The sequence below is a fragment of the Lissotriton helveticus genome, chromosome 3_1, assembly GCF_964261635.1.
Source record: "Lissotriton helveticus chromosome 3_1, aLisHel1.1, whole genome shotgun sequence".
Classification (NCBI taxonomy): Eukaryota; Metazoa; Chordata; class Amphibia; order Caudata; family Salamandridae; genus Lissotriton; species Lissotriton helveticus.
Genome location: NC_136061.1, coordinates 1,068,202,396 through 1,068,226,322, shown reverse-complemented (window position 1 = coordinate 1,068,226,322; position 23,927 = coordinate 1,068,202,396). Strand labels below are relative to the sequence as shown.

Below are 23,927 nucleotides of genomic sequence, written 5' to 3'. Positions count from 1 at the left end.
AGCTCAGGAATTCCAAAATCAGTCTAGTGTTGTTACAAGAGAAGGAAACGGTAGAAAGATAGATGCAAGGTTATTGGATTGACCATATTAATGGCAAAAAGAAATGTTAATTATAAAATAGACAGCAAAAACTCACCATTAAAGACATTAAAAGTGGAGTTGATGTGCAACTGGTGACAGTACAGGAAATGCTAAGAAATGTAGAATGGGGGGTGGGGGGGATAAAACAATAGGAAGTACTGACTGCAATTTGTTGTTGCATCAAACACAGATCAAGGAACATAGAATGCACTACTACAGGAGCAAAAACATGAGGAAACATTCAGGGGGAATTTGTTTGGAGGAGATATATTTATTCTGTATTTGTCTGTAGATTACCACTGTGGAGTAGGCAGTAGACAATGAAAGTGCGCTATATACCTATAACAGAAAATATCCTTTTTTCTTATTTATTTTCTCATTCTGAAGCCATTTCTCATCAGTTATTGCATTATGAGCTTTATAATAAAAAAGAAATGTAAAAATATCTGAACACCAACAATCCATGTGCAGCAATTTTAAACACCTTCATTAACACCTCTTTAAACAAAATTATCAAAAACGGGTGAACAGATTTACACCAGCTCACAAAAAGCATACTTTGAGGAAAGCTTTAACTTTTTTGCCACGTTTCATGTCATGCATGTCAGTCTTGATCTCTTTATCTGCAACAGAAGTTTGCTATGAGAATTAACATGGGAAATCAACGTTTTAGGACCTGACTTTTTCTTGGTCCTCACTTGACGGACCACCCTCAAATTTCCAGGAAAGAGCTGAGGTAGATAAATATTGTAATGTACTTTGTATTCAATGAACTCTCCCTACAGAAGCTCTCTGCCTTGCTGCTCAGCCTATGATGAGGTCAGATAGAATGTTGAGTGTGTTTGGATTGGAAGGGAGAATCAGTTGGTGTGGATGGGCTGAGCAGCGAAGAGGCTGCTCCTGGTGGGGCACTTTAAAGGATCTGACTGACATCTTGTAAGCTGTAACCAAGAAGTGATCTTATGAATAAAGCTGTGATTGTGTTCTACCTACGCATCTTTCTTCCTTGCAACACTGGCGACGATCTAAAAGAACCTTACACGTGGAGCAAGCAAGACCTAAGGAACTAAAGACTCTATGGTATAAAATATCTTTAATGACTGAAGCGAACTGGCACCCCACCCAAGCCCCACCAGTGACCCTGCCATTGGTCGATCTCAAGTGTGCCAGTTTTTGTTTGCCTGCCTGCCGGCTGAAGTTTGGTGAGTGTTAAGTAACTAGACTAACAAAGGTTCATAAACAACTAAGGAGTGACTCAGTGAAAGAGAAACAATAACTAGAAAGTGCTAAATTAGTAGTAACCCCCACCAATTCCCAAGTGCCCAATAAAGGGTGGACCGACTACTGGAAGCAACTTGAATCCAGTTGTACCTATAAAGAAAGGAGAAACATCTCTTTCTTTATAAAGGACCCTCACTCACCACTAATTGGTGACATGCTTCATCATTGGGTCCCCGCTGGGGACTTTTAATAGAGGTCAACCTGTATTAGATAAAAACAGTGTCATCTTCCGGGCTGACGGCAACCGAGAGTGTAGGTTCCTAACGGGTAGTCGTGAGTGTCTGATTCTGATACCGCGTGAAGGTTTTACCGCGCCGTCAGTTTCCAAGGAGAGATTGCCTCCCTCTTGCTAAGTTTTTGTGCTCCTGTGACATTCAGTGAGCTGCCACGGCCATTAACCATGAGTTATTAATATAAAAGAAATTTTTTCACACTCAGTGCCTCACGGGAGGGTGCGCCTTAGCGCGCGCACACCACCGGAGGCCTGTCTTTCTGATTACAGTAGGTCCTGACGAATGCTGAGCGAAATTGCATGATAACAGCAGAAACATGTTGACCATTGATTTTTATTAAAGGACACAGGTTTCCTAACTTAGAACCTAGTTGGTCCGCTTACACTGTTTTTATCTAATACAGGTTGACCTCTATTAAAAGTTTTTCTGGGGTCTCAACCTTGTATTTTTTAATCTGCACTCACAGTTTTCTCACATTTAGTTTGAGCACTGTTGCACTCAACACATCCTGCTCCGCTGTAATTCAGGCATTGTAGCACGCTGGGGAGGCACTCGGCCACCCCAGCGGGGACCCAATGATGAAGCATGTCACCAATTAGTGGTGAGTGAGGGTCCTTTATAAAGAAAGAGATGTTTCTCCTTTCTTTATAGGTACAACTGGATTCAAGTTGCTTCCAGTAGTCGGTCCACCCTTTATTGGGCACTTGGGAATTGGTGGGGGTTACTACTAATTTAGCACTTTCTAGTTATTGTTTCTCTTTCACTGAGTCACTCCTTAGTTGTTTATCATTGAATGGGGTACAGGAGTGCCTACTCTTACCCTTCCTCTCCTGTTGATATTCATAACAAAGGTTCATGACATTCCTCTCCACCGGTGTGCTTGTCCAAGGTGGGTCCACATGCATACGTTTTAGAGTATCACCTGAGCTGATGGTCAGAGAGGCCAACAGTCATCAAGTGTCTTGGAACAACCTAGCGTTTCACCTCCAACCACTGGTCTTCAAACAGTTTACTGAGGAGCCTGCCCTCATCAGTTTTGTGATTTACATTGTATTTCCAGTAATCAATGGACTGGACTAGCAAGACATCAAACAGACCATTCATAAATATGAAATATCGCTCTACTAATGTGGAGTAAGCCATCGGTATCTCTTTCGGTGTGCTTCATAAACAGGAGGCAATTTATGGATCTGCAACGTAACGCTTTCTTATCACAGAAGTGTCATCCAGTTTCAACTTCATGCAGCAACTGCGTGCGTGTTCAGAGAGGAATCCTGGGTCACCCGCATTCAAAAGACCTTATTCAACTCTTTGCCAACTGCACAGAGAGGCCATTTAGGGTGAGGTTATTCCAGTATTTATTTCCCTTTATCTATTATACTTAATAACATTGCAGCGGCAGTTTGAATTTAAAGTTTAGCGTGTGCATTCCATCGTTTTGTTGAGTCGTGTAGAAAGACTCGCGCACACTTTGTGATGCCATCTTGCCGATCTGGTCTGGTGATGCTTTTGACCTTCTTTCGGTGACGTTCCGTCATGTTCTGATCTTTCAAACTGCTGATTTACACACTGTCTCTCAAACGTGCCGTGAGTCACCCGGCACACAGTCATGTAACGTACCACCATCTTAAGTTCATTCATAGTGTCAGTGCTGAAGTATTCCTGCCTGCTAGCCAGGATGTCATTATATGGTTCAATGGTTCCGATCTGTTGCAGCTTGCTCACAATTGTCGGCAACCTTCGCAAGACTTTCTCAAACGTTGCGTTTTGGATGTTACCGATCTACACATGGAATTCAAGCCACATGACCGTGATGGGAAATAGACGCTTCACAGAATCCCTGATTACACTCTGAGTTAACAAGAGAGACTTCCTTATTGACTGGAAACAGGAATAGCTACACATGTCTACCTGTGTAAGTTTGTTTTATGGTGGGGAGGCATGGTATGGGGGGCATGCAGTGCTCCTGTTTAATTCTCAACTGATAGGGTTTTGGGGTCTGGTGTGTGTTTTGATTATAGAGAAGTTACCTACTATTAGCTGCAGGTTGTGCAGGCAGTAACATCGTTTTTTTTTTGTCAGCTTGTTTTTTTGTGTGTTTTAGGTGTGTCTAATGTAGCGGAGTGTGACGGTTCCCCTGGACTACTAAGGTTTCAATGGCCAAACGTAGGGGTGGTTAAGTCCCTTCTGGGTATTTATTTATGAACACAAACAGTGAAGCACGTAGAAAGGCTGCAATGTCTCGAGTCCCTCGCCTCTCTGCAATTCCTTCCGTCTTCTGTACTGCCCCGGGTCTTCTGGTTCCGATACTCTCAAAGTAAAACAAAGAAAAAGATACGCCTGATTACTGGCGTGCTCTGGAGCAAGGTCGGTGAGAGGGAAGGGAAGTGGGGGGATCACCAGGGCCACAACCGTGCTCTACAATGCGTGAAGGGGGTGACGCGGCGCACAGCTTGCCCGCATGAGCCCACCCCGCTACCCTCTACCCGTTCCCTCCCTCCTTGTTGAAAACTCCCCGTAGACGCGCCCGTACCTTGTGGAGCCACACTTCTCCAGGTGAAGCGTGGCAGGGCGGAGCGTGGTTCCGTTGGCCTCCCGGCTTCTTGATGGCCGCAGCGTCCTCCTCGGGCACTCCACGTCCAGCGTCCTCCTCGGGAACTCCTCGTACAACGACCTCCTCCGCAATGGCGACTTCCACAGGTGCTCTCCTCCCGGCTTCCGCAGTCGCTGATTGGCCATCCGGGAATGACGTCACTGACTCGGCTCTCGGCACTGGGTGTATCCAGGCATCCGTAGAGGGGGCGTGGCAGTCCTGCACTCGCCGAGGCGGAAAGGAAGAGGGACACTGATCAGCTTCGGCGCCGTGGCAGGTAGGAACCCCCTGACACGGAGTTACTGTACACTGTCCAGAGTTTCACAGGGAGTTTTCGGTTCCTTATTACGGAGTTTCTTAGGAACTGATGGTGTGTTCCCTACTGCACTTTACTGTGTTCAGAACTGTGCTCATTTCTCCTAGATTTTCTGAATTCCTGGTTTTGGCCATGTTGTAAGAGTGTCTTGACTGCGAATTTGCGCTAGATTTTCTGAATTTCAGGTTTTGGCCAGTATGTTTCGGGTTCAGGGATACCCGGGATTGTCATGGCTTTAAGGATACCCATTGTACGTTGCAAGAGTGTCACGGGTTTAAATATACCCAGGATTTGCCTTGGGTTTTAATGATACCCGTCGTCAGTATGTGCAGTTGAGGGTTGTAGATCTCTATTCTGCCGCAGTTTTGTGCCTCAGTTTGTGGCGCAATCGGTACTCCGTGAAGTGTGACGGTATTGTACCCGCAGTTTGGGCGTGTGAGTTAAGTGGATAGTATCCATTTAAAAAAAAAAAAAAAAGTCTTTAAGAATGTATTTCTTCAGCTTGCATTCTTTGTTATTCATGATTAGTATGAAGGGGGATATAGCAATTTTGTTATTTCATGCATCCTCCTTTATGGTCATTTGTATGTTTTACAATCTCCATGCATTTGATTGTTTTTGATCATTATAGCGGTGGGTGATGTATAATTACTTTGTTGTTAATGCATCCTCCTTGCGGAGATGTGTGTTTTATCACCTTCACTCATTTGAATGATTTCCATCACCATAAAGGAGGGAGATGTGTTGTAATGTACTTTGTATTCAATGCACTCTCCCTACAGAAGCTCTCTGCCTTGCTGCTCAGCCTATGATGAGGTCAGATAGAATGTTGAGTGTGTTTGGATTGGAAGGGAGAATCAGTTGGTGTGGAGAGGCTGAGCAGCGAGGAGGTTGCTCATGGTGGGGCACTTTAAAGGATCTGACCGACATCTTGTAAGCTGTAACCAAGAAGTGATCTTATGAATAAAGCTGTGATACTGTTCTACATCACCTGGTCTACGCATCTTTCTTCCTTGCAACAATGAAGTTATCAGCAAAACAAGAAACCATGACCTCATTGTAACTACACACTGGTAAAGGACACAATGTAACTTTTTTCTCAATTGTATTATAGTATTTTTTGGACAGGTGGCTTGCTATAGGAGGAGTGTGTGTTTAGCAGACTGTTGTCTTCGCTTGGTGATGTATGAAGCGTGTTGGTGTCATGTATGGGTGGTTAGAGAGGTTCTCTTATCTTGCCTTGGGGAACCTTACTAGAAGTATGACGGAGGAGGTGGTGCGAGAAATAGGGCTACATAATATAAAGATACAATATCGGTCAGTTATAAATTACTCTACACGGCCTCTGTTAAATTTCATGGTTTCTAATATGCTAGATGCAAGGATCTACCAGGATGGTCTATGTTGTAGAATGCCCAATTGTGGTGCAACCGGGACAATAAAACAACCAAGCTGGAGGGGAACCTGGGTGCCATGAGCATGAACAACAAAAAGATAAGGAGAAATCGGAAACGGCTGAGTAATACATATGGCAACATACACAAGGCAAAGATGGTGTCAAGAGTGCACAATTGTGCCAAAAGAGTATTTAAATAAGAGTTGGTAACATAAGCCATAAACCTTTTTCAAACAGGGATGCAGCTATACAAAAACCCCTCATGAACAAGATAAGAAGTAGAAGCAGAATCAAGGTTGGCTGCATCTTCAGGTCTTTACATCTGGAGTTAAGAATAATATCTACAACATGCTTATATGTTCTTAACTTCACAATACAGTGTAGTCAATATTCTAAATACATTATCTTTAGAGGACGATATTATCATTGCCCCTATTCAGAAATACAACCTAGTCAACAGCTACTCATATAGACAGCCTCTTAACAAAATTTAGCTACCATGTTGCCTCTGGCAAGATGTGGAATACTCGATCATGGATTGTATTTAATGTAAGCTTGTCGAAAACACTGAAGCACACCTAACTGGGCTTCTGTTATTGAAGGGCAAGACATGTCCTAAAACAAAGTTGAGAAAATGACTCATTTTGCATAGCACCCAAGCACTTGATAGCTTGTACTGAAGACTATGAAGAATTTGTAGTAAGATCACTGACCACAATTATTTGGCATGAGAAGATAAAATCCTTGCTTACCGGTAGCAGCTGACATATAACTTCTTCTCTTTTCTGTGATGAAGGTAAATCTCTGCCATTTTTTCTTTAGCTTGTATAAAATAGGTCTGCTCAGATGTGATGTTTCGCAACATAGTTAAGGCTTGTTCAATATCACCTTGTGCTAATGCCATGTCGGAATTAGCTATCATTATGCGCAGTTCTTCAGGTGTACCAGAAAATTCATTAATGGCGTCTTGCAATACTTTAGCAGCTTCATGCTGAAAAACATAATAATCTAAAGTAAGTAGTTGGGCACACCAATGAGACTTGATATTTAAACATAATTATTATTTTTTATTTGAAAGCATACTTCTCTGACTTACTGATTTCCACTTCCTAAATGAGGAGAGGAGCCAAGTAATTACTGGAATAGGGAAGTGTACCTTCAATGTTGCCAAGCCTGAGAAAAGTGTTACAAGAAGTTCAACACGGACATTTTACAAGGTGAATTACCTGGCTGACCTTCAAAAGTGATTAGAAGTGTTCCACCATCTTGGCTCACTAACGCCTTTTTACAGAAGGGTTCTACTTGTATCCTTACATTAGCACTCGAGACTCCACCCTGATGATTGCCACAACTGGTAACATTAGGGTGCCCTCCAGTTCAGACCACAACACTGTGGTCTGTGAATTAAATGAACCTTGATTGCCAAATTAATCAGCTACATGATGCCTCAACTCCCTTTTTCCGAAACACTGCTACAGCTTAAAATACTTAACTGCGAATTGCCAGAAACAATAGGCAACGGATATCTTCCTACAGTGAGAGAGCCCTCAACGCTACCCACATTTTGTACAATACATACATCATTCCTAAAAAAAACATTTTTAAAACAGCACCCAGTATTAACAAAGCTGACCTCAGGTTCTGAAATCTCTTTACGATCTTAATTTACTTCCTTCACTATATCACAACAAAAAACATTTTGTCCTTTGTGAGGCTCCAGCAGTTGTCCCCTTCAAAATACATCTTTATATTTTATTTCTTAGCAATTTGGCTACCTCAAGGCTGAATTTTCTTTCCAGAATTGGTTTTATTATAGTTTATGATTCAGCATGCATACCTAGAAATTAACTGTTGGTGAGACGGAAGTGGCCCTGCTTGGAAAAGGCACCTTTCCCTGGTCCTTGTCCTGGAGCCCTCAAAGGTAGGACCAATGCCAAACCCTTCCAACTTGGCCAAGAACCTAGGGAACGTGATCGACAAACAAATCTCGATGCCCAACCAGATCAAAAAGGTCGCTCCTCCTGCTTCCATACCCTGAAATTTAAAAAAAAGTCTACATTTGTCTCTAGCTGGACATGCTCAGATCCATCATATAAGCACTGATTGCCAGGAGACTGGACTACGACGACACCCTTTATGTCAGCATAACCTCTCAACTCACCAAGAGAACCCAAGTCATGTATAAAACAGCAGTCAGACCTCTCTCAACCTTTCACAGATCCACACACCTCAAGGACCTCAACTGGCTCTCAGTCCACGTAGCGCCCTCTTCAAGCTCCTCACACACACACAGAGCATACCTGAACAGCTGCATTCAGTTGCCCACAACAACCAGATACCTCCACTCAGCTAGCCCTCTCCTCACCCACATTCCCCACATCTGCCAAGGAAGAGCTCAGGCTTCTCCTTTTGCTACCTTCCCCCCATAGCCTGGAACTACACACCCTTCCACATCAGAACAGCCAGCTCCATCACTGAATTCTGCAATAAAATGAAAACCTCGCTCTAGCAATAGACACCAGTCAGAGTAGCTCCATCCTTCTTAGGCGCCAGGATACCCTCCAGGAAGATAAGTGTGCCATACAAATAAGCATAACATAAAATAACATTAAAAGGTGCAAGGGATTGCACAAAATATTTACAGACTTTTCTGAAGTGTGTCAAATTAACCATATATACTCTATATCCAACTCGTACACATATTAAATAGTGTTCTTAAATAACTTGTATTCCTATGCACACTATTAATTCATAACATTAGCCTGTTTTGTAAATTGTTCCATCAACACCAGTGGTAAAGCGTGACTGCTACCCAACTCAACGGTGCTCAATATAATAACCTCAGATGGATTAAATAAATAGTGAAGCCTCTGCGATTTGAGCCTGTTATCATACGGTGAAGGTAGGGCTCATGCATGGGGTGCATTAGTTCACCTAGCCACCAGATCAAACACCTGTTAGCCCTACGCTTTAACAACAATACAAAAGCTCCTATACTTAGAGCCTCATTTTTACAAATGTCTAGTAGAGAGAGGGGTACTACAAGAACTTCTGAACAGAGTGGGACTCGTACTGTTGCTCTGTGCAGGTATATGATAAAACACTAGAGGGTGAATGAGCAGAACCAGGTCATCTGGTGCCCTGATCCCAGTCACCCTGGTAACCACTGTTTTGGAGCAAATGGGAAACAGCCAGGAGCTCCATCGTTTTCCACAGGCAGACAGATAACCATATATGAATACGTACTGAATGAAGGATCAAACTACATATGTCAAAACCTGGTGTCTAGGGGAAAACAGTACAGTAAAAAGACACTCAAAGCAGGCCTGAAGGATAGGTAAAGGTAAGGAAAAGTCCTGTCACCTCTTTTTGGGTCAATCAAGGAAAGAAATAAGATACTCTCTCTACACTATCAGGAAGTGTGGAGCGATGAAAGGTAGGAGCAGAAAGCTCTTTAGAAGTCCGGGTGTTAGAGCTGGTAGCAGAGCCATCACATACGACAGCTCATCAACTACAAAGAAAACTAGTCTTCACAGGGGGATCCAAACAGGACAGCCAAAGGGCTCAGCTGTGGGTTGGGAAAGGAAATACATGCAATCTGCAAATGGGCAAAGAGCAACTACGCTTCTAGGAAAGCAGACCACTGCATACACCCAGCTCTACTCTGCTCATTGAAACAATCTTTACTAGTTGATGGGATGCGGAATGTCCTTGTAAGAGCAGGTGTAGTGTGATGTGGCTCCTGAGTGTTCCCAGACCTCAATTTTCTTTGTAAAATCGAATTGCCTGGCACGCTCGTCAACTGGGTGGTAAGGCAACGCTACCAATATTCTCTTTTACAAAACCCAGCCAACATCTCATAAACCAGTGCCTCATGCATCCAGCAAAGACTCAGTACTATGCCAAAAGGAAAGCCTTGACCTGGAAAAAAAAGCCACGCTCTCTCTGAAGATTCCTTTACACCAACTCCGGTACCCACCTCCCAGGAGTCCGAGTTTGGTCTTCTTTTCTCAACATGTCCAGACACCAATGAAGGAAGGAGATTAGCCGAGGAGGCACACCCACTCCGTAATAATGGCCACAACAACTGACTCAAAGGCATCCCAGTGGCCGACCAGTAAACATTCCTACAGGAATCCATTTCAAGAAGCCTAACCACCATATTAGGGGTTGATTAGAGAATACATTTTCAAGGCCCCTCACAAAGGATCCCACTCACCATCTCCTCTGGGCCCATGGGAGTCCAACAAAATGTCAACACCCTACACAGTGAAAACCATGAGGCACTGCCCATTGCAGGGCCAAAATCATGCAGATTATACCCATGGCTATGTTGAGAGTTCGAGCGCAGCAAGGATATTCTTCCACCTGGCCCTCCACTAGGTTTCCAGGAGACGCTGACCCTGGGAACTGCCCCTGAGAAAGCAGCAATGGTGGGAGACTACTACCTTCCCAAACCCACTGAGAAATGGAAAGAAGTTCGGCCTAGCAAACAGCACTTGTGCACAGTAATGGTGACAGAGCAAGTGAACAAAAGGTATGACTATACTTTCCCCCCAGACAATGCCACCAAAACAGGAGCCGGGAAAAAACATTCTAGAGGCCAATCCCACTCAGTTGTCCTCAAGAAGCCTAGGACGGAAAGCATATCTGATCACAAACCGGGCAACTTTTCGAACTGCTTTCTTGTCACCCTGGAAGCCCAAATTGAAGCACTGCTGGCTCAAACCCCTGTATATGGAAGCAAGTACCAATGCAGGCCCATCAGCTCCATCCAAAACAGGGGCCCCATATCTCTCCAAATTGGGCCTTCCAGCACCTCCCTGGCATTAAACGTTATCCGGCTACTGCGCGTCTGGTCTGTAAGGAAGAAAATGGGTTGCTTGTCATCAGCATAGTAATGTCGTGAGAGTAGATGATACCGGGGAAAAGGGATCATATGTATTGAGGAAGGTCAGGCTCAGGGTGGACCCGTGTGGAACTCAGCAGTTGAGGTTGCGGACGGCAGAGGTGTACAGTGGCAGGCTGACTCAGTCCTTCCCGTCAAGAAGGAGCAGATCCGTCTGAGTGCTTGTCAGTGGATGCAGAGGTCATGTAGTGTTGGATGAGGATATAGTACGAGATTGTATCAACCGCTGTGGAGAGATGTAGGAGCATGAGGGCCGCTACATCACCTCTATCCAGAGTCATGCACTTGTCACCCGTGATGGTGATGATGGCAGTTTCCATGCTATGGGAGGGTCTGAAATCAGACTGAGTGGTGTTGAGGAGTTGGTGGTCATTGGGGTATTTTCTAGGGCATCTGTTGATGCTTTTCACGAAGACCTTGGCTGGGAATGGTATCAGAGAAATCGGTCTGTAGTTGCCCAGTGTTGAAGGATCCGCAGAAGGTTCCTTCTGCAATGGGAGGACAGTTGCATGTTTAGGAGTCTGGGAAGGTCGGGGAGGAGGTGGTGGCATTCAGAATAGGTGTGAGCATGGAGCTGATGGATTGCAGAACCTGTTGTGGGGCAAGTCCAATGGGCCCCTGAATGGATGGACTTTATGGTGTCAGCGGTTTCGTCTGGGTTGATGACAGGCCATGTGGTTAGCTTTAATTCTTTGGAGAAGATTGGGAGGTGTTTTGAGAGGTCTGTCTGGTCAGGCTGCGAGTTGAAGTTGGTAGTTGCTGTCAGTAGCTGGGATATTGTTGCTGAAGTTTTGAGAGAGATTGTCGGACAGATCCTGCGAGTGAGTGATAAAGTTGGAGGTGGCTGATTGTGAGGTCAAACCCTTCACGCTAGCGAAGATTTCTTTACTTCTGTTGGTGCTGGCATTAATGTGGTCTATCAGAGCAGCATGTTTACAGGTGTGGTAAATTGGGTGGTAGAATCTCAGGGCGTATTTGAGTGTGCTCCTGTCTGTATTGTCCTGACTCATTCTCCATTTGCGTGTCAGTTGAATACAGTGGTGTTTCATTAGTCCAAATTCCTCTGTGTACCTACTAGCTTTGGGTCTAGATTTTGCTGTATCACGGTATACAAGGGGGCCATGGAGTCTGCAAAGCAGGTGATCCAATTGTTGAAATTCCTGATGAATTTGGGTCTGGGTGGGTGGGCGTTGAGAGCAGTGTTCAGTCCTTGTCAGTGATCTTGATTCCAATTTCAGTAAGCTGGTCTGGCGGTGGCACGTGTTGGACCGGAACAGGGATGCTGAATTTAACAAAGGTATTGTCTGTCCAGGAGACTGTTGTGGGCTTGTTGACTCGGATGTTGTTGAAGGTGGTGAAAATGGGATCCAAGAGGTGTCCGGCAACATTGCTTCATTCCTCTGTGGTCGTACCTTTTAGGTCTTTTCCGCCAAGGCTTCATCCAAGATCGGTGTATTAGCACACGGAGTCCCACAGGGGTCTATCCTGAGCCCTTTGCTCTTCAGCATTTATGTTAGACCCCTGGCAAACATCGTGGAGGACGCGGGTCCATCCCTCTATTCGTATGCTGACAATACGCAGATACTTTTTTCATTATCCACCACTAAGGACGTAACAACATCTGCCCTTCAGTGTGGTTTACGGCAAGTGACAGAGTGGATGCGCCTTAACTTTCTGAAGTTGAATGGGGACAAGACCGAGGCTGTCATCCTGGGCAAGCACAAGGACCTATGGGGCCCTCACCCCTGGCCTCAGGAAATCGGCCCCCTTACCCGACGGGGTACTCATGTCCGTATACTGGGCTTTATTATCGATGAAAACCTCTCCATGAGGCAACAGGTGGTGAATGTTGCTGCCATCTATTTTACGATCTTGAGATGGCTCCGCAAGATCATCTGGATGCTCCCTGTTTCACGGCAACGTTCTCTACCTTGGCGGGTGTCAGACGGTCTTGAGAAAGCTATAGGTAGTGCAGAACTCTGCAGCACACCTTCTTTGCCAAGTCCCTAGACAGGCTTCCATCTCGCCATTCCTCCGCGATCTTCACTGGCTCCACATTGATCAAAGAACCAAATTCAAAACTCTTTGTTATATTTTTTAAATCAAACAAGGCGTTGCACCATTGTATCTTCAAGAGCTCATCCATCCTTATATTCCATCTCGTCTCCTGCGTCCCACAGCTCATGGGGACTTTGTGCTCCCTAGATTCAAACTTGTAAGAATGGGTGGCCGTTCCTTTTCCTTCCTTGGTCCTAAGATCTGGAACTCCCTTCCTGTTTCTCTGAAGAACGACTCTTCGTATCTTAGCTTCCGAAGAAACCTTAAGACTTGGCTCTTTTTTGCAGTAAATGCTCCCCTGTTAACTCTCCCTCTAGCGATTTGCTAGGCGCCGGGAAACCCTTTTTGGGTAGCTGCGTGCATTACAAATTTAATGTAATAATAATTTAATAATAATAACATAGGTAGGTCCCTTTTATCGCTGAGCAAGGCCCAGGCTTCCAAGGTCTTTGATGAGTGCTTTTGAAGTTTAAATCTTCTAGTAGGATAAATTGCTAGCGTCAAAGGCAAGAGGTGCGTTTAAATCCATGACTGGTGAAGTTGGGGAGCAGTCCTGAGGGACTGAGGTTAAAATATGTGGCTCATAAGCCAAATATCCTAGACTTTGTGCAACAGAAGTAAGGCCCTTAACTGTACAGTATCCAGAACAGCCTAAATGAAAGGAAGCCTCTGCGAATGAGTCAGCTGTGAGTTCAACTCATTGAACATGGAGGCAAACGATGTCAAGAGGTTGGCCACTCCCTGGAGGTAGACTACAACTGACTTTGGCAAGCCTGCATCAACAATTTATCATCAACAGAGGTGGAACCCCGACTAGAAGATGGGCAGTGACCCCCACCATCACTTTCATGAACAGCTATGGGGCACTGGTAAGGAAGAAGGGGAGCATGGCAAACTAAAATTCTTCTGGCCAATCTTGAACAACAGGTAATGTTTGTGGGACTGCAGGATGCGTATATGAAAGTATGCATCCTGCAGGTCCATGGACACCATCCAATCACACGGGTCCAGGACAGACAGAACCTGGGACAGCGTGAGCCTTTTGAATGGGTCCTTCCACAGGAAGGCATTCAGAAGTTTAAGGTCTAAGATGGGCTGAAGTCCTCCATGCATGCACTGAAAGACAGCAAGGACTAGATTTAGTTGACCCAAGCTGCACGATTTCCCCAAAGACATTTGAGTTATTCTCAACAGACAGCAGATGTAGGTCCAAGTAGTGAGTTCATTAGTGTATCAGGGGGAAGTATGAAGCTCACTGGCCTCTGGCAAGTCCATGAAAAATGTTCATCATTATCATGAAGTAAACCATCAATATACTCTCCATCATCATCTTTATGTGACAGAAAGCATTGGTCAGAATCAGAGCCAAAAAGATAAAGCCCATGAGGTCGCATTCGCCCTAATGGAGGAATACGATGAGAGTCAGGATGTATGGGCACTGGTCGTTTGGCAGTGCAACATTGGTCAGGATTACACTGAAGTTGACTTCGGAACCAGCGTCGGATTCCCCTTCTGGTACTAGTGGCATCAGTTGTGGAGTCTAGAGAGGAACTGGCATTGGTTGTGGAGTCAAGGTGGAAGTCTATACTGTAACAGGTCCACAGGGTGTCAGACGCACCGAGGATGAAACTACTGGCGCCCACAAGACTATAGGCCTCTAGGGTCCAAAGGCACATCAGGCGGGCTGGAAGAATGGCAAATACCTGCAGCATGACCTTCGTAAAGGTGTGAATATGCTGCAGCATTGCTGATGGTGAATTTGGGGCACACCAGGACAAACTGTGGAATCGGCTCCACAGAGATATGGATGGAGACAGACTAACATTGTGGCATCTTTGAACCTTCTCTTTGGATAGGGGTTGAATCCTTCTTCCCTTTCTTGTGCTTGCATTTGGCCTTCGATTTGGACTCACCAGAACACTCCTATCATGAAGCTGACCACTTGCAGGAGCGAACTCAGGAGCAAGTTCACGACCTGGATTTGGAGCAGGACTTATACGCAACAACTTCTTGTGTTCAATGACATACAGCTTCACTGGTCGGTACCAGATCACTTTTAGGTGCATGAGGTACACTTTTCACACCATGTCTAGTCCCAAGACAAGCAGCAGAGACGGCGTGTGCGGGTCCATGACAGACATCCGTTTTCTAAGGTTGGAACATAGTTTTAAACCTGTAGTCTTAGGAGGGGACTTCGCTCTCCAGTACACTAGATTTTGTTTCAGTTTTAGGAGTTACCGGAGAAACAACGAAAGTGGGAGTAGATCTCCAGATATGCACCAGAAGGCACATAAATAAGGGAACTAATGTCAGAGAGCTAGGTGGTGCACAGAAGCATTGCTGGTGGCACATGGGGAGAACTTTAAGGTGCTGAATCGGAGGTTAGAAGTATCCATCAGAAACAAAATCTGGAAACACTTTAAACACATGTTGCTGGACTATAGTTTTTTCACATAGAAATTTGAACGTTGTGCTTTTTTCTGCTGCCCTATGTATTTTCATAGATAGGGGATTTAGTAGTGCATTAGAGGGGGCACAACTTTGGGGGCCACTGCAAAACAAAATCCTTCGCATTATTGAATTTTGTTTTAAAAAAAGTTCATGTCTCTTCCCCAAGCTACTCCTACCTTGATTTCTCTGAGGAGACAGGCACCACAAATGTCCACCACCAAGCTCATCTGAGACCTTTACTGTTCTGGATGAGACTCTGGACGGAAAAGTATTCACAGACAACCCAAGAGCACTTTGCTCTAAGGAGGGCACAACCTTGCTTCCACGATTTAATCATGTAAACGCTTAGCTTATAACTTGGACCTCACTAATACCTGGCTCCTCTTGACACTATGACACTTTACCTACCAGAAATGGGTACTTTGTGAAGACAAGGTACTGCGAGTGGATACAGTATTTAAATTTGGATTCATTTGAGGTGACATCAAGAGGCGACAGACGGCTCACCCAAAAAAAGGGTAAGGCCTGCACCCTTATTTGGAGGCCATGTGTCTCCTCCACACATTCACTTGAAGCCAGATTTAGGTTGGAAGCAATACCAATTGGAAATAAATCTGGACATTGAGTACTGTTAGAAGTCAGTCAGTAGTTTGTCACTGCAGGGACAATGTTACAGAAACCAATCTCTCCCTTTTACTATTTGGTCTTTTCATATGACAATGGCAGAGGAAATGTCTCTTGCCCATATTTAGGACCATCAATGTCTAAAGGGCGATTGATGCTTATGCACTTTCCTATTGCACCAAAATACCCCTCTATTCTTTTGCTGTGTCCTAGTTTTTAAACTCCGTCTGGCATATCAGGGGGAAATGTCGGAATTTGTAATTATGCAGAATTGGATAATAGGGAAATGTTTCACATTTGGGGACTATTGTGTTAACATTTATATCACACTTAAATCCATTTCACTTTTAAAGCCTCTACTCGTCACTTTGTCATGGCATTCTGTAACATTATATAGTTTTAGGGGGTTTTATATGATTAAACCAATACATTCTTTCAAGACCGCAACATCACAGTTCATCAATTAAGATGTATATTGCAAATCACTTTGTGGGAAAATACTCAACTTGGAAAATATCTGTCCTGACGTGCAGCTGTCTACCCGAGTACTTTATTGCATGTCCACAATAGTACGCTGCATTATCTTTTGGCCCAATCAAAGACAGTTTAACAAATGACTCAGCCACTTTTGTGAACTGTTTATATACATACCTGTTCTCCATTTTTACGATGAGCATCAACTAGCTCTAAAAAGATGGATACGCGATCACTTGCACTGACTTCAATTTTTTTCCCTTTGGACTTCGAAGAACTTCCAGTAGTCTTCATTCCTGGTAATCCCATTGCCATCTGCAAGGTTTTAATTGCTTCTTGCACTTCCCCCATCTGCTTCTGGGTCTGAGCTTTAATTAAATTGTATAGAGGGTATTCCCTCACCTGAAAAAGAATTCGTGTTAATGTATACAGTGCTGGAGACGGGCGCATCAATAATAATAATCATGTTAACTAATGACTTTTTGAACTTTGCATGCTTTTGCGTCTTTTTATTGATATTTGTGCACTTCATCCTAATTCTCTTACTTTGCAAACACCTAAATTGGACTTCTGCAGGAATACGAATCCTCTACATTTCCAAGCCGTACTACTGTCAGGTACAAACATTTGTTATGCCACAAAGACATTAAAAAGTGTTAAGACTTAGGTAAAAATATGAACCTTTGCACAAACAGTGGTCTTTCTCTGTCAAAGTTCTGCCATCCTCCACCTTCAAGACACACCAGAGATGAAGATACTGGAATATGTCAGATGTCTTTCTGGCTTCTGCCTCTGAGCAGTCAAACCCCTGTCATTTTTTGAATCGGGTGGTGATACTATCTACCCCATTTTTACATGGTTTGGCTTTTGAGCTGGTAATGCTACTGAGAAGTTACTTGTAGTGGCATGATGGCATCAGGATCCTATCATTCGTCTTGACTGAGCAACAGAGCAATTCGCATACACTGTCACATTCATCCAAAATATGACTGAGTGGATCTGGAAAGCACAGATACAGCAGTCTTGAGCACAGGTCAAACACACTAAAAGGAGCTTGCTACCTATAACTTATAGCGATGGCTATGAGGTCTGGGAGAAAGACCAATGAAAAGGAACTCACATTGGGGGGGGGGGGGGAAGGGAGGGCGATTCTGAAATTTGTAAAAGAAGAAACCGAGAATGGCAGGGTGTAATGCAGATGCCTGCAGCATGTGTGGAAGGCCCTCAGGATATTCTTTATTATTCAGTATAAAGCCTACAGATATCTGTGAGATGTGGAAGCCCCAAAGGCCCCACATCACATTCTGCAGATGGGTCCCATCATGTTGTGTTGCACCACTTAAAGCAAGTATGAAGCTTGACAGGTTTTCTCTCCCTCTACAACAACTGCTCAGCATATCCTTGTGCTGTATGTGCCCGCAGTAATTCAGGACATTTTATAAATAACACGTTGCATGTTGGCGCATGCAGTTTTGTTTTTCCTTTACAAGTATAGGCATAAAAAACCCAGCATGCTAAGTGCACTTTAATAAAATTCTAAATTCCGGTCATGTTCAGCAAGAAGCCCAGCCGAGCCTTTGATCATATGCTTTGTTCACTACCCTAGTGAAGTGGGAAGGGAGGTAGTCTCTCACATGTAGAGAAAGGCAAAGTTGTAGAAGCATAAAAAGAGGAAGCGCTGCAGGAGGCAGGATGGAAAAAGTGCTGTTTCAGTTCCGAGGGAGGCAGAGCCGCTAGAGGCCACAGGCAGGTGAACCTGCAGGAGCCGGGCCATTGAGTGTGTGGTGGGGTGGGGTTATGAAAGAACAACAAAGTAGAGCTGGAAGGAGGAGGGCACTTTGCTCAATTCACAGGAGCTTTCAGGGACAGATTGGGGCAGGAGCCTGATCCTGGAGGAGAGAAACATAGCATGGACTAGTAGGGGGCTGCAGAAGGGAAGCTAAAAGGTTTGGAGCCAAGGTATGCTAAAGAAGCCAAGAGCGGAGGATTGCAGCAGGTAGGAGAATCTGCTCCGCCAACCAATTGTGTTTCAGGTCCCTAGTGAGAGGGCGTAATTTAGAAATCTGGAGGAAGTGGTTAAGATGATCAAAGGTAGGCAGTGCTTTAGAAGCGTGGAGGTAAGGTGTGCGGCATGAGTGAACCGTGCTAGAGCCCTAAAGAGAGACATGCTGCAGGAGCCTGAAATGGGTGGCTGGAGTGGGTAGCACTGCATGAGCCAGTAGGGAAGGAAGAGTTGTAGGATTTTGCATGCAAGGAAAATACTTATTAAGCCTGGAGAAAGTAAACTCTTAAGGTGCATAAAGGCAGAGTGCTGCTGAAACTAAAAAGGAGGCACATGCTGCAGTAGCCTCAAAGGGAGGGAGGGGGGAGGACGGGAGGACTACAGGCGCCTGGAAAGCGGGGTTGCTTATGGCTGGGTGTGGGAGGTCTTGCTGGAGCCTAGAGTAAGGGAAGAGTTCCAGGAGCCTCGAGTGAGGGGGTAACTGCATGACTCGGGTCCAGAGATATTTCAAGGCCCTGCTTGCAGGATGGAAAGTGTTGCAGGAGTCTGGCGGCAGAGAAGTATTGTGGTACCGCTGGGGGAGTCGGCAGCAAGACTGTTTGAGAAAAGTGCTGTATCAAATCAGAGGCAAAGAATGCTGATCTTGATCTCAGAGAAAAGAGGACAGCACAGTCAGTTCGGGATGGACTGTTCCTATGAGGAGGAGGGGCGGTACTGATTTGCATAAAATGGCCCTTTGTCTACAATAGCTTAGTGGATGAAACACAATGGACTGGAAGGCGGCCCAAAGCGACTGCCAGTGGCTAAGATGAAACCAAAGCATTTCACCATCACCTTTGTTGTTGCAGTTACCATCCAAAAGTATTTTGAGAATGCCCAGCGGTCTGAAGCTGCTTGTGGTCCTTTCTTGAAGGGGGGTCTTGCCTGGCAGTTTGGAAAGGGCTGTCCTATGAGGAGAAGTGACTGCACTGCTTGGCATAAGGAAGCCCTTTGTCTAGAGTGGTATACTGGGCAATAAACGGAAGACTGGAACACAGCCAGTGCAATTGACAGGGGCTGAGATTAATCCAAACATTCTATCCACCACCTTGTTGTTGCTGCAGTTGACAGCACTGTCATAGCAGGAATAAAGACTGCACCCTGGCTCGATAATGGTGGCAGAAGACTATAATATGTATGTTTCTCACTATTGTTGCTGGTAAGCTTCCGCTTTGGAATCATTGTTTCTATTGCTGAGGACGGAATTTTATTACTATTGATCAATGAATAAGATAACTTGTCATACTCTTGACACTTAGGCACAATGCCTATTTGAAAATGGCACACAGTAGCAGGCTTAACAAAACATAGCTGCTCAGTTTCTACACAATGCATCATTTAAAAGTGGAATATATCTCAGAAGTTAGTTTTTCATCTATAGTGATCTACAAAAGCAATCCCTAGAAAGATGTTACTATCTGAGAAGTTGCTGTAAATGACTTGCTCTGAACACTGTAGACAATCACAGATTTCACCTGCCTTTGTTCAAGGGTCGGTTGAACTTGGTGAAGCAGACTTTCAGTTTAAAGTGCTGACAGGCACAGCTCTAATGAGTCAAACCCGAAAATAGGCCTCAAAGCTCTGTCTCTCAGTGCGGTTTACCAAGGGTAGACCGATGTCGCACTGTACTTGCATTGTTTAACTTACAAAGATGTGAATTGAAGCAGTGTGGAGGATGGACCCAAAGATTTTCCTAGGAGAACATTTTCCATGAAGCCAAATGCAGGAATTGCTTAAAACCAATACGGTCTACTTTGATTCTACGCCTTGCTTTTCCCTTTCAATATCCTACACGTCTAATTTCTACATTTAACTCTTACTCTTTATTTTTCTTCCCTGCCTTCTCTCTTGGCCATCATTTGCCTATCTTTCTCTTCCTCCTCCTTTTTGCCTTACTCTTTCTGGTCAGAGGTAAAGCCCAATGATGAAAAGTAAGTCCTTTTGCCTAATAATGAGTGCCGGTGCCCACCATATGCAACCACTGGCACACATTAAGCACTAGATTACACAGATACTGTTGGCAGAGACTGGTGGGAGAGTGCTTGAGGTTTAACATTCTTTAGCTAAGCTCCCTTGAAGTTTCAATCTAGAAGTCTGCCAGCAAGTGAGGGGCATGGATTGTTGCAGTAAAACAAATAGTTTCTTACCTGTCGGTGTAGTTTTGCAGCTGGAATATCTTTCTGGATTCAGTATGCTGTGCATTATTCCGCTGTCTAGTGGTTGGGTCCAGCATCGTAGTCTTTTCTTTGTTGGTTTTTTTTTTTTTTTCGTAGCCCAGGTGGGCGTCGACGTCCCACCTTTTGGTGTCCTTCCTGTGACGTCGGCATGCTTTCTGCGAAAGCTCCCACCCTTGGGCGCCATCTTCGGATTCTTTTTTTCCCCGTTTGTGTTTTGTTTCCGAATAGTATGGCAATGTTTGAATATTTGTTTCACCGCTTTTTCCTTCAAGTATGTTCAAGTCTTTGCCCCGTTTTTAACACGTCTTATTCCAGTCTCATCTTTCTGGCGGAGGTGGGTGGGTTCGCTAGTGAATCCAGAAAGATATTCAAGCTGCAAAACTACACCGACAGGTAAGAAACTATTCGTTTTGCAGCGTGAATCTTTCTGGATTCACTATGCTGTGCATCGACTTTGTAGCGGTTTGTCATCATTGTGGCAGCTGGGTGGAAGATGAGCTTTGGTTTTTGAATATGTGCTGAAGCACCTTCTGTCCTACTTGTGCTTCTTTGTTCATTTGTATGTCCACACAGTAGTGTTTCGTGAACGGGTGCACTGAAGCCCATGTTGCGGCCAGGCATATGTCCTGAATGGAAGTGTTAGCCAGGAAGGCTATTGTTGCTCCCTTGTTCCTTGTTGAATGGGCCAGTGGCCCCTCTGTCAGTTCTTGCCCAGCTTGTTTCTGGCAGAATTGTATTGCTTGTGCGATCCATCGTACAATTGTCCCCTTAGTAACTGCTTTTCCCATGAAACTGTCTGCGAATAACACAAAAAATCTTTTGTTTTTCTGTGATCCTTAGTTCTCTCTATGTAGTGCATGACAGCTTGTCTGGCATCCAGAGTGTGCAGTGCCCTTTCTGCCTTTGTCGTTGGTTTTTGAAAGAAACTAGGTATTTGAATAGTTTGGTTGATGTGGAACTTAGACACCACCTTTGGCATAAAGTGTTGGTCCGTTCTCATCACCACCCTATCGTTGTGAATTTGAGTGTAGGGTTCTTCTAGCGTTAATGCCTGTAGCTCGCTCACCCTGCGCAGCGAGGTGATTGCCACCAGGAAAGCTGTCTTCAAAGTTAGCATTTGTAGGGAGGCCTTATGGATCGGTTCAAAGGGCGCTTTAATGAGTTCCGTCAGTACTAGGTTGAGGTTCCACGCTGGTGCTGGAAACCTCTTTGGCGTGCGATCCTTTTTGCCTCTTCCAAGAATCTTTTTACAATTTGTGAAGTAAAAAAGGTTTTCCCTGTCTCTCCTCTAGTGTAAGCGACTATGGCTGCCAGGTGTACCCTTAGCGAGGATGAGCTCAGATTAGCCTCTAGCAGGTGCGTGAGGTATTTTAGCACTGTTGGGTCTCCTGTCATCTTGTTGTGCAGCTTTTCCTTTCTGCACCATAGTGTGAACATCTTCTATTTGGCCACGTAGCACTTCCGCGTGCTAGGTCTTCTTGCCGCTCGAAGTACCCTAAGGGTGCTCTCAGGTAATTTAAGGTGTGCAAATTCTATGTCCTCAGGAGCCAGGCTGCCAGGCTGAGGCTTTCTGGTTCTAGATGCAACACCTCTCCGTTTTGCATGGAGAGTAGGTCTTTCCTTCTCCCAAATCTATGTGGTGCACTCTGTGTCATCTCCATAATCTGCGAGTACCAGGTCTGCCTGGCCCACTGTGGTGCCACCAGTATCAGGCTCATGTTGCTCGCTCTGCACTTGCTGAGTACCTTGTGTATCAGGGGGATCGGCGGAAAAGCGTAAGCAAATGTCTTTGAACAGCTTACCCATAGGGCATTGCCCAGTGACCCTTCCCCTGGTTGCCTGGATGCGAAGTGCTGGCATTTTGCATTCTGGCGTGTTGCAAACAGGTCTATTGATGGAGTTCCCCACCTGTCGAACAGTCTCCTTGTCTCTTGGGCATTGAGCTCCCATTCGTGTGAAGCCGATGTCTGTCTGCTGAGCTAGTCCGCTTCCACGTTGTCCTTCCCTGGCAGGTGAATCGCCAGTAGATCTATTTTTAGTGGGATGGCTCATTTCCATATTTCCTGCGCTAGTTCTGACAGCGGGGCTGATTGTGTTCCTCCCTGCTTGTTTATGTAGAACATCGCTGTTGTGTTGTCTGTCTGGATCAACACTGTTTGGTTGTACAGCTTCGTCTGGAAAGCCTTTAGTGCGAGGAACACGGTCTTTAATTCCAGGTAATTGATGTGTTTGACCGCATCCGCTGGTGTCCACAGACCCCTCACTCTGAGTTTTTCCATGTGTGCTCCCCATCCCTTCTGGGATGCGTCTGTGGTGATGGTCCCAGTTGGTGTTGGTGTTGTTAGAGGCTTCCCCTTTGTTATGTTTCCTTTGTTCCACCATGATATCTCCTCGTGCACTGCGTGCGTTACAACCACTAGATCTTCCCAACAACCTGTAGCTTGTGACCATTGGTCCTGTAGCCACTCCTGGAGTGCTCTATTGTGGAGTCGTACATTCGGCACTATGTGTATGCATGAGGCCATCATGCCCATCATCTTGCTCGCCATCCTCACTGTCAGAGGACGCCCCTTCTGGTAGAGACGCGCCTCCTTCACCAGTGCCAGCGTTCTCTTCTCGCTGGGGAACACCTTCTCCTGTACGGTGGTGATTTGCGCACCCAGGAACATTTTTACTTGTTCTGGGTTTATTGAGGATTTTCTCCAGTGGATGGAGAAACCCAGGGCCATTAGTGTATCTGTCACTCGCTGTGCGTGCCGTTTGCATGTCTTGTATGATCTTGCCTTTACTAGCCAGTCTTCCAGGTAAGGGTATACGTGGATCCATTCCCTCCTTAAGTGTGCTGCGACTGCTGCAAGGCACTTTGTAAATACCCTTGGTGCTGATTTTAGTCTGAATGCCAGTGCCGTGAATTGATAGTGATTTGTGTTGATGACAAATCTTAGCAGATGTTTGTGCCGCCTGTTCATTGGGATGTGCAGGTAGGCATTTTGAGGTCTATTGTGACCATGAAGTCCCCGCCTTGTATCTGTGGAAGGACCTCTTGCAGGGAGGTCATTTTGAATTTTGGGGTTTTTATGTATTTGTTGATGAACCTTAGGTCCAGGATGGGTCTCATTGTTTCGTCTACCTTTGGTACCAGGAAGTACGTGGAGTACACCCCCTTGTTCCTCTCTACGGGAGGCACATGCTCGATAGCCTCCTTCAACAGGAGTTCTTGTGCTTCCCTTTTGAAGTAGCTCTAGTTCCTTCTTTGCTAGTGCTCTTTTTTTTGGTTTTCTGTTTGGTGGTGT

The 23,927-nt window shown here is 45.1% G+C and overlaps 1 protein-coding gene across 1 annotated transcript in view; it reads right to left on the bottom strand.

Annotated features, from left to right (window-relative positions):
• The window catches only part of TTC21B (tetratricopeptide repeat domain 21B), a 557,120-nt gene that overhangs the window by 307,363 nt on the left and 225,830 nt on the right, over window positions 1-23,927 (bottom strand). Inside the window, exons 14-15 of the mRNA XM_078683845.1 lie at window positions 16,594-16,818; window positions 6,653-6,891 (exon numbers count right to left, since the gene is read on the bottom strand). Of these exons, the coding sequence (XP_078539971.1) occupies window positions 6,653-6,891; window positions 16,594-16,818 (464 nt within the window). The remainder of the gene's footprint in view (window positions 1-6,652; window positions 6,892-16,593; window positions 16,819-23,927) is intronic.